The sequence below is a fragment of the Octodon degus genome, unplaced genomic scaffold (assembly GCF_000260255.1).
Source record: "Octodon degus isolate 3935 unplaced genomic scaffold, OctDeg1.0 scaffold00021, whole genome shotgun sequence".
Classification (NCBI taxonomy): domain Eukaryota; kingdom Metazoa; phylum Chordata; class Mammalia; order Rodentia; family Octodontidae; genus Octodon; species Octodon degus.
Genome location: NW_004524597.1, coordinates 13160304 through 13171123, shown reverse-complemented (window position 1 = coordinate 13171123; position 10820 = coordinate 13160304). Strand labels below are relative to the sequence as shown.

General features: G+C 55.5%; 1 protein-coding gene across 1 annotated transcript; it reads left to right on the top strand.

Annotated features, from left to right (window-relative positions):
• Positions 1-8: 8 nt before the first annotated feature.
• On the top strand, positions 9-5994 carry Tbx1 (T-box 1). Its single transcript, XM_012513992.2, has 7 exons — positions 9-227; positions 2087-2188; positions 2989-3160; positions 3722-3877; positions 4494-4561; positions 4635-4735; positions 5103-5994. The coding sequence occupies exons 1-7, from the start codon at positions 163-165 to the stop codon at positions 5591-5593; spliced, it is 1155 nt and encodes a 384-aa protein (XP_012369446.1). The 5' UTR covers positions 9-162; the 3' UTR covers positions 5594-5994.
• Positions 5995-10820: the final 4826 nt, after the last annotated feature.

Here is a 10820-nt window from a genome sequence, read left to right as displayed (position 1 = left end):
CCGCCACCGCCGCCGCCGCACGCCTACCCGTTCGCTCCGGCTGCCGGGGCCGCCACCAGCGCCGCTGCCGAGCCCGAGGGCTCCGGGGCTAGCTGTGCGGCCGCCGCCAAGGCGCCGGTGAAGAAAAACGCGAAGGTGGCCAGCGTGAGCGTGCAGCTGGAGATGAAGGCGCTGTGGGACGAATTCAATCAGCTGGGCACCGAGATGATCGTCACCAAGGCCGGCAGGTCAGGGCGCCCCCTCCCTGCGCCGCGACCCTCCCCACGTGCTGCCACTCGGGCAGTACGCCTTGGTCGGATGCGCGAGCGTGGGGCCCAGAAGCCGGGTGGGGGGCGCGGCCCGGCCACCTGCGGATCCTTTCGGCCTTGCCTTCTCCTTTGCTCTCCGCGGTCCCGGCTCCTGCGACAGTCGCGTTGAGCACCGGGCGCGAGGGGACAGCGTGGGTAGCAGAGAGAAAACTCAGGATAGGCCTTCTGTACCCGCAGCCGCAGGACGCAGTACGGGGGAGCACCTACCTCGGAGCGCACTAATCAGGAGCAAACAGTCTCGACCGAGGTGCTCTGCAGTTTAGCTAGTTCCCCGTAGGTTCCACCTCAAAGAAAAATCCTGTTTGAGTTCCCGAGTTCATTCTACGCGGGCAACATAAAGAGCAGAAACAGGAATAGTTTGAAAGATTTTAGGAGAGAATTAACATTCAGTGGGCTTAGTACGGTGGAATTTGCTACCCAGTTTTCTCAGGCCTAAATTTCGAGTGGTTGTGGGCCCTGGCCCTGCGCAAGGCGGCCGCGGTCTTCCAACTGGCCTGTATTTGCTTTAAGGGCCAAGAGAAGGGGAACAAGTTTTGCAGATGCACCCGATTTGACCAGCAGACAAAGGCGGGTGCTGGGCTGTGTCTAATGTACACACCAGCTCTATGTCCGTGCAGCCAAGGGGAGCTCAGGGCCTGTTTGCAAAGCTTTCTCGCGGTTTCTGTTTCCCTGCCACGCAGTCCTCCTTGAGGAACCTGAGGCCTGTCCTGTCTCCTATTCTGTGCATGGATTTCTTCCTGTCTGTCTTTGCTGTCCTCAAGTCCACGGGCCCCCTGAAAACAGTGGCTGAGCCTTTGGCACAGGCTCACCCAGCAAGGCCCCTGTCAGTGGCCAGGGTTTACCTTGAGAGCATTATTCAGCAGCACTCTCTGGCCTGCAGAGGCTCTGGTGGGGGTGGAAGGAGCCCTGAGCTGGAAGACTGGCATCTGTTTTCTGCATACTGCCGACAGAGAGTTACAAAGGGAACAGTGGGAAGGGTGACAAGGGTCCAAGGCTTGTGCTGTCCTCCACTACCCAATGGCTGGTACTGTGGTGCCCTCAGACAAGGGCAGGCTGCAGCCAGTAGCCCATCCAGAAGCTGTAGAATATCCTTTAAGAGTGCTAGTTGATGACTGAGCTGTGGTCCAGAGAAGAGAAGACTGGAGAACTTTTAAGGCATAAACCAAGTCTGCCCTAGGCAGCCGCGTGTTGGAGTTATGCGCCTAGGGGGAAGGGGCACTTGCCGTGTAGAGGCTACAAATGTCAGGCCTGAACATGGGATCATGGGCTTCTGAGGTGTCAGCCTTGCTGGAGGGATTGGGGAACTGGCCAGACCAGGCTGAAAGGGCAACTGGGGACTCCTCAGAATTAGTTGGACTACCTGGTTTCACTTTGTTGGAGCCGGGGCCTCTTAGATGAAGCGAGGGCCGCTCTGCTAAGAGCTGGGAAACCTAGGGATTCAAATTTTAGGAATTCTACCACTAGCCAAGGTTAGGTCTGAGAGGACAAGGAATTGGCAGGGCAAGGCAGGTCTACAAAAAACACAGGTGGCAAAGATTGAGGCCACAAGGCTCCATGCTGTGCTAGCCATTTCAGTGCTTTAGAAAAGGACAGAAGCCTGCCCTGCTGCACCATTCACCCACTAGCAGGCAGGGGCCTACTCAGGTTAGAGCAGAGGGTAGAACACAGCAGCTGAAAGGGAGACTGGCAAGGAAGAGCCCTGTTAGAGGCTACCAGTCCTGGACAAGTCACAGTATCACATCCTGCTCCCCCTTGACTGGAAGCTCTGGCATCCCCAGGCGAATGTTCCCCACGTTCCAAGTGAAGCTCTTCGGCATGGACCCCATGGCCGACTACATGCTGCTCATGGACTTCGTGCCAGTGGATGACAAACGCTACCGGTAAGTGAATCCCGGCATCATTTGATCTGACTGTGTAAGTGTGGACCCTAGGAAGCAGTAGTCCTTGCTGGGTGGCTGAATCCACAGCCTGAAGCTCTTAAGGAACAGGTCCTTCCAGGCACCTCAACAGGCTGCACCATTTACCTTCTGGACTTTGTCCTTCTCTGCCTCCTTTGGACCCCAAACCCACATCTCTCCCTTATTCTCTAGATTCTGCCTCAGGAAGCCCAACAGCTGGAAATCCCTCCAGCTTAAGTCCAAGGCAGTTTGATACACAGCCCCAGATTTTCTCAGGTCTTTCTCTCCCTTGAGTCAATCAAGAGCACCCTACCTCCTCTCGGGGTACTGCTGGGTCCAGTTGGGCTGGAAAGGTGGGGTGGCCAGGAGGGATTATGCAGAGTGTGCCTTGGGTGCCTGGACAATTAATAACAATTAATAAAGCCAGTGCAGACACCCTGCGCCTGAGGCTGCAAGGGAGGCCAAATGAAGGCTTCTGCCACGTTGGCGCGCTGGGACAAGCAGACCCGCATACAGCGAAATGAAGAGAGGAGGGGAGTATACCTTCCTCTCAGTGACCTAGTAGGGTTGTGGTTTTTGTGTTGCTTTGTGCATTGGAAGTTATCTAGGTTTTCCACAATCCCTTGGGTAAAGCTCCCAACCCACATGTAACATGGGGGAGGGATTGATGTCACTGGCAAGGAAACTCCAGAGGCACTTTTGGGGTTCACCCAGCACATGAAGCAAGGCCCTTTTTGTTCATCCCTCATTGTGGCATGATCGCTTCGCTGGTGCTGCCCTAGGTACGCCTTCCACAGCTCCTCCTGGCTGGTGGCCGGCAAGGCAGACCCTGCCACTCCGGGCCGTGTGCACTACCACCCAGACTCGCCGGCCAAGGGTGCACAGTGGATGAAGCAAATAGTGTCCTTTGACAAGCTCAAGCTGACCAACAACTTGCTGGATGACAACGGCCACGTGAGCAACACCTTCTCCCAGGCTCCAGGGCTGTCCCTATTTGCAGGCTTTCAGAAGTGCTCATCAGGCAGGGGGCTTGGGCAGCACCCGGGACAGGCTTTGGAGAAATGACTTTGGGTCAGAGAGTGGGCTGCTAGCCTGCCAGAGGGAGTTGCCCTCTTTTTCCTCAGGGTCTCTGGATCTTTTGCTGGAAGCTTTTTAATTGGAAAGAATGGGCTAGTGCGTGGGGGTTGGGGCAGGAGTTGTGGAATCCAGGCGTGTGGCTGCTTTCCTACAGGACTGAGCTCATCTCCCATCGACCACCCCCTGCAGGCCCTAGGGCAATTGTTAGGGACCTGAGAAAGGATTACCTACACCCCATCATTTGCCACTGGGACATCTTTCCCAGAGGTCGGAAATAGGTTACCTGCCCTGCCTCATCTCCTGAGTTAAGGGTTTTGTCTCAGTTTACTGAAGAAAGTTCATTGCCTACTCAGCCCTCCACCAGATTCCTGGCTTGCTGGGATCCTGGCCCAGCCCCCACCACTGGAGCTGATCCCTCCTCCCCGCTTTGTCTTCCAGATCATTCTCAACTCCATGCACAGATACCAGCCCCGATTCCATGTTGTCTATGTGGATCCAAGAAAAGACAGTGAGAAGTATGCCGAGGAGAACTTCAAAACTTTTGTGTTTGAGGAGACGCGCTTCACCGCAGTTACTGCCTACCAGAACCACAGGGTGAGGGCCTGAAGGGAGGTCCTGGGGACCAGGGGGCTTGGCCCTTCTGGGAATGGGATGCAACTGTTCATTTGCTGCCTAGGAAGGCACAGACAGTTCAGAGCTGTATTGTGTGGGTGTCCTAGTGGAGCACAGTACAACTAGGGGAGCCCCTACACCTCCCCACACCCCCGCATCTGGCTGCCCACTCCCTTCCACCAGGCTGGTACAACCTCCTATCAGCTTGACCTCTGTAGCAGCAACTGTCACTGCTGCTTGAAAGTTTGTTTTCCAAACCATTCCGGAAACTCCCCATCAGCGGCCATATCGGAGGTTTATCCAGGTTCCTGGGGCGCTCACTCAATTCCCCATCTGTGTGGGGCAGGGTGGGGGCTGCTGGTGGTGATGGCCACCACATCCAAACTAGAGGCACAGGTCCTCACCTTCATTTCTTTTGGAGTGGCAGAATTCCCTATAAGAAAGCAGGCTTCCCCATATGGGGAAGAGGGCAGATGTGGGCCAGTTCTAATCTCAGTTGAGCCTCTCCTAACAGCCCCATTCTCCGCGGAGGCCAAGTGCAGGCCCTAGGGCAATTGTTAGGGACCTGAGCCCCTAGCTCATGCCTGCTTCCCTGCAGATCACACAGCTGAAGATTGCCAGCAACCCATTCGCCAAAGGCTTCCGGGACTGCGACCCTGAGGACTGGTGAGTGTCGACCAGAGCCAGAATGCCCTTGCTCCTGACTGGGGCGCCACCTTGACCCGCTCTCCTCTTGTAGGCCGCGGAATCACCGGCCTGGAGCGCTGCCGCTCATGAGCGCCTTTGCGCGCTCGCGCAACCCTGTGGCCTCCCCCACGCAGCCCAATGGCGCAGAGAAAGGTAAGGCCAGGGTCGTGGGCACCTGGCTGAGACCCCACGAGAGATTTGTCCCGGTTCGGTGGCCGGGCCCCACCTCACCTGGCCCCCGCCCGGGGCGCTCACGGCCTTCGCGCCGGTTGCACAACGACCGTGGCGGCGGGCAAGCGCGCACTCGCCCGCCCGACGGCTCTGCCCCGCCTGCTCGTCCCGCCCGCTGCTGCCGGCCGCGGCGGGGCGCGGGCCCCCGGGGAGGGTTCGAGGCAGGCGGCTCAGGGGCTAGGTCAGGGGAGCCGAGCCGGGGAGCCCCCACCCACCCGGAGCGCCACTTCCCCCGCGGGGCCTTTTTCGAGTCTCCTAGGCCACACTCACTGCTGAACTCGTTTCGCAGACGCAGCCGAGACCCGGAGAGAATTCGAACGCGAAGGGGGCGGGTCCGCCATGCTCGGGGACCCCGCGCATCCACCACAGTTGCTGGCTCGGGTGCTGAGCCCCGCGCTGCCCGGGGCCGGCGGCGCGGGCGGCCTCGTTCCCCTGCCTGGAGCGCCCGGAGGCCGGCCCAGCCCTCCGCACCCGGAGCTGCGCCTGGAGGCGCCGGGCGCGTCGGAGCCGCTACACCACCACCCCTACAAATACCCGGCCGCCGCCTACGACCACTACCTCGGGGCCAAGAGCCGGCCGGCGCCCTACCCGCTGCCTGGCCTCCGCGGCCATGGCTACCACCCGCACCCGCACGCGCACGCACACCCGCACCATCACCACCCCGCCGTGAGCCCGGCTGCCGCCGCCGCCGCCGCCGCCGCTGCCGCCGCCGCCGCCGCCAACATGTACTCGTCGGCTGGGGCCGCGCCGCCGGGCTCCTACGACTACTGCCCCAGATAATGGGGGTTGGGCCGCGCGCCCCGCGAAGCCCGAGGGCCTTCAGAGGACTCGCTCACCAGCCCCGGGGGTCATCATGGGCCTCCCTCCCCCGGCCTCAAAAGCCATTGGGGTTGTCCAGCCCCAGGACTGTCGCAGTATCCGATTCCTCCAGCCCCCAGGAGAACACGGGGACGGACATTCCCCAGCTCCGAGGGCCACGAGGGCCCCGCCCGCCAGTGCCAAAGCGCCCGGTCTGGGGCGGAAGGAAATGGTATTTATTGTTCTCCCGAAGACCGCGTCGCCTCCACCCTGCCGGCACTTGCAGTGTAGACAACCCGAGAGCCCCGCCTGCAGGCGGTGTAGATACGTGTAGATATGTAGATACTGTAGATACTGCGCCGGCGCCGAGTTGATAAATGGTTTCGCCACTTTTGGAAGCTGCTTGTGTGTTCATTTATTTGCACCCCTCTTTAGCTCCAGTTCCTGCAGGCTCCGGATCACGTCCTCACTTCCAAGGCTTTGGAGTGGAGCAGTCCTCCTGGCCCCTCTGGGCAGGGCTGTCCTCTCCTGAAATACCCTCAACGGGCCTGCTTCATCCAGAGCTGGCAGGACCCACACGAGTGTGAGCTCTTTTCGTTTAAATCATTCACTCCTGCAACTGTCCCTGCATTTGGACTTGGGCCCACACCCTGCCCTGTTTTCAGGGTTCATCCTACATGCTTTTCTAAAGAAGCTGGGAATAATGGTCATAACTGTTCACTCTCCACCTCGGGAAAAGGGGAAAGCCCGTGACCCGGATGGGATTGTGCGGAGACAAAAACAGGCAGCTCTGCTCTTGTAGCGTTTCCCTGGCCCGTCCCCAGCTCAGGCCTGCATTTTCCCCTGTTTGTTGACTTTATACGCTATGAATGTCCCCATGGAGTGACCTATATAGGGGCCACAATGACAGTGGTCATGAGTCATCTTGAAACCCGTCTGTGAAGCATTTTTCCCAGGCCAGGTGGCTGAGGGACCTCTCCCCATTAACTCAACACCAGGGATGAAGCCAGAGGAACCCTTTGATCCCTCCCTTCCTGAATCCAAGCAGGAAAAGCTGACAGCCGGTCAACGTCAAGGCTAGCTTGGACACAAGATGAATGGGAAGCGTGCATGTCCAGGTTCTATCCTTGACCTTCTTTGCCTGTCTTGGTGTGTTTGTGACATTTGGCTGCCTGGTTTTTCCCTCCCGTGTGGCAGTGGCATCCTGAGTACCGCCTCTCCATGGGCACACTCAGGCATTTCCAGATGTTATCCCATACTGAACCTCTCCTTGGCTGTATTTGCCCTAGTACAAAAAAGTAATAAAATAGTAATTGGAAGGCAAGCACCATTCCCATAAGGCCAGTCTAGAGAGGGAGGGATGGTGGGGTCCTACTGGGTCTAGCAGTAGGGCTTGGTGATATCTGCAGTGGCTGCCCAAGGGCCAGCAGAACCTGGGAACACAGCTTTAGGGAGGCACTGTAGATGACCCTTCCCAAGTTCTGCTCTCCACCATTCCTCTAACTGCAGAGCTCTCTCTGGGTTACCTGCTTGTGATAGTGGGCTCCTGCTTGGAGCTGCCAATTATCCATTTGCACTAAAATCCCCCTACCTCATCCAGTAGGAAGCCAGTGACACCACTTATAGGCAGGAGTGGCAGTGAGGTTTGCCCTGCAGTGGGCACTGGCCATGTCCTAACCCTCCCTCCCAGTGGAATCTAGCCCCTCCACACTGCAATACCAGGGTGTCCCCAGGGACACAGGAGAAGAGCTGGCATTAGACCTCAGCTTTGGTTTTGTTCAAAGCTAAAGTGAAGAGAAGCTATCCCTTGAATGAGTAACAGTGCCAGTGTTTCTGAACATACCACACAGCGCAGAGACCCTGGATAGGCAGCTTGCTGGCCTTGTAGAGACAGATGTCCCTGCTGCCACTGTGACACTCTGCTGTCCAACTGGCCTGCCACCAGTCACATGTGGCTGCATACATTTTAATGACTTAGAATGAAATTAAACATTCAAGATGCCAGGTGTGGTGGCACAGGCCTGTAATCCTAGCTACTCAGAAGGCTGACCTGCCAGGAATTTTTTTTTCTTTTTTTTTTCTTCAATCATATTTTATTGGTACATTCTAGATATACATGATGATGACATTCATCATAGGGAATTTGTACCTGTACATGATATAACTTGATTCTGTAACTTGACTTTTCCCCCCATTCCCCTGCCTATCCTTCAGCCTCCTTCTCCTCCCCATTTGCAAAAGTTGTTTCCATTTGCTCCTTTTTTCCCTCACTTTTTAAAAATTTTATTTTTTTTCTTTCTCCTCCAGGAGTTTCATTTATTCAAGGCTTAGCTTAATGAACTTAGCAAGACTTTGTCTCAAAATTAAAAATAAATAAATAGAAGAACAGAGGCAGCTAGCTCAGTGGTAGAGGCTTCCCTAGCATGCAGGAGGCCTGTGGTTCGATCCACAGGACTTCCCCCCCAAAATGAAAATTCAAGTATTGAGCTTTGCTCTGGATGTGCAGTAGCACAGGTGCTGGGCACCAGCCCCAACCTCTGTGGGTGAGTTTGTCTGCAAACTTATAAATAGCAGTATGTGCTCCCTAGTGTGTGTGTGGCTTTCACCATCATCTCTACACTCATCCGTTAGCAGGGCTCAGGGAGCACCCACAGCTGTTGTCTGCCTACTGCCTTTATGGAGCTGACAACCCTCAACTGCCTGTGAGATAGCTTTCCAGAAGTTTGCATTCTTTGCTGATCTGAGTATTCATGTTCCCCCTAAAATTCAGAGCATGCACTCATCACTTCTAGAATGTGAGAGAAATTTCCATTGTTTACAAGGCACTTGGCTGCTGGTAACCTGTTACAGTAGCCTGAATGGACTGAAAGAGATGGTATTGCCCTTCTCTGAGTAGGCCTGCCCTCCTTCTGCAAGCTGCTGTAATACATGGAGCTGAGGGATCTTATCTCACCAGGTGCCTCCTTATGAGCACCCCCGCTGCTAGAATCTTCCTCAAGGGTCCCTCTGGCCCAGGGCTACATTCCTGCACCAGCTTCCTTGTCTCCTGGGCACCTGGATGGGTAGGATGAAATTTGGACTAGAAATTATTGCAGAGTCCAGACTTTTATTCACCCTTCAAAACCCTACATATAAAAAGTGACACCCAACTTGAGAAATAAATTCTTGACTAAGTGAGAGAGGATGAGATCAGGCCCAGAGCCACATACAACCTGCCAGCGATCCGCACTGACATCTGCTCAATAGTGGCCCCTTTGTCTAAGGGAGGATGGGAGCACCTCTCTACCTGCAAAGGCTGGTTATGCATTTATTGTGCCCTAGGTAACTGTTTGGGGTGCAGAGGTGGGAGTGCTCTGAGATTCAGCTGCAGGATGAAGGAAGTCTGCTTGGGGGAGCCTCAAGCTCCAGAGGAAGAGGAGATCCTGGTCTCTGTGGGGCTCCAGCCCTGGTCCCAGAACACCCTCCAGCTGGGGAGGTCTGGGCAGTGTGTGGGACCCTGTGATGACAGCTGTACGGAGATGAGACGGCAAGCTCCAGGTGTGCTGCAGATCAAAGCAGCCCTGGGGAGACAGCGTAAGCAGGGTTTGACCAGCGATGGCTGGTGGTGATAGCCGAGGGACATCTAGGATGGGAGTGTGATGCAGGTGGTGGCAGTGCAGTCTACCTGGAGTGGCCCAGGTTCTAGAGGCTGTGTGCCTCAGTTTCCCCTTCATTCTGTGATTCTGACAGGAAGCCAGCTGTAAACAGTGGAGATTCATGGGAGCCCCTGGGACACAGGGGCATTGGTGTTTTATGTTGCCTCTCTGCCTCTATGAACAGGGTTTGTCCAATGCATCTGCACCATTCTCCCCTCCTCCTCCACCCCTCCAGCCACCTCTGCATCTTGCCTTGGGCCCAGCCCCAGAGCAGGTGGGCACATGGCCCCAGGATCTGCTGCGGTGGCATCCAGCCCTACTGAGGCCGGATGAGACCTTTCTCCTGGTGCTACCTCACACATTTTCTGTGTTTTAAAAAACACAAATCGTGCCTTTGATTCAATTCCCTTTCCTGCTTGTTGTATTACCTCAAACCAGATGGGCTCAGAAGATGAAGTCTGGAGACTGAGTGTCTCTGTAACAGCTGCCAGGTCTGCGTGTGGGAAACAGCAGAACCAAAGGTATTCTGGCTAAAAGCAGCCCACGTGGGGGGTACCTTAGATTTTAATAGCAGTAATTAAATTATCTTCTTAATTATAAGGAGGGATGCCATTGTCGACATCCTTTATCAGCCTTCAATTGCATAAGTAAACCACTTAATCCCCCTCCCGGCAGCCCTCATCCTCTTTCTTTGCCATGGGCCAGCCTAGACCCTGCTCCTGCTGCTCCCAACCCCATGGAGGTGCAGAAGTAGGGAGTGCATCACCTTGTTTCTCAGATGCACAACTTTTTTGTTTTTTTGATGCACAAGTTTTTGTTTTGTTTGCTTCGTTTGTGGTACTAGAGCTCATACCCCAAGCCTTGTGTGTGCAAAGTGAAAGCTGTATTTTTTCCCACTTCCTCCCCCGCCCCCATTTCAATAGCTCTGAAGTTCAGACACATCCTAATCAAGGGGAGGGAGATTTTATTCTAACTGGAAGCCTTTGGTTGTATGTAAATTCCTAATACAATCTGCTTACAGTTGATGGTGCCCGAGTTGAGGATGGTGGCCCCCTTTCACCATGTATTTGCCTGTGCTGGCCTTGGGTAGAGCAGGCCTCAGTGCCTCAGCTTCACTGTTTTCAGCCTCCAAACTGGCCCCGCCCTCCAGGATGTGGTTGCTCCTGTCATCTTCCCATTTTCACCATCCCCTCTGTGCCTCCCTGCCATCTCCTACCTCATCTCCAACCCCCAGCCTTCTAAACCTACCTTTTATCCTGATGGGTTTTCTAGCTTTTTCCCCAGGATAGTTTCTCTTATGATGTCATCGAACACCAGAGCTCACCAAAGTACTCCAACTATAAGGGGCTGCAGCATGGCTTCCCCAGAATCTCTGCATCCTCCAAGGGTAAAGTGGAGACCTTCACTACTAGGCTGTCTCGGGAGCTGCTGGACAGTTGTTCTCTAGCCCTCCTTTGTAATTTGTGATAAGGGCAGCCTCGCAGACTTGGAGTCAAAGGGCTCCTTGTCTGTTGGCCCGGAGGACCACCCCTGACCAGTTCGCTTCTGCTGTGTCTTCAGGTGAGGCTGCAGCT

Coding starts and splice junctions, on each gene's coding strand:
- Tbx1 (XM_012513992.2), top strand. CDS start 163: ATGAAGGCGCTGTGGGACGAATTCAATCAGCTGGGCACCGAGATGATC. Junction 228..2,086: donor ATCGTCACCAAGGCCGGCAG/GTCAGGGCGCCC, acceptor TGGCATCCCCAG/GCGAATGTTCCCCACGTTCC. Junction 3,878..4,493: donor CTGCCTACCAGAACCACAGG/GTGAGGGCCTGA, acceptor GCTTCCCTGCAG/ATCACACAGCTGAAGATTGC.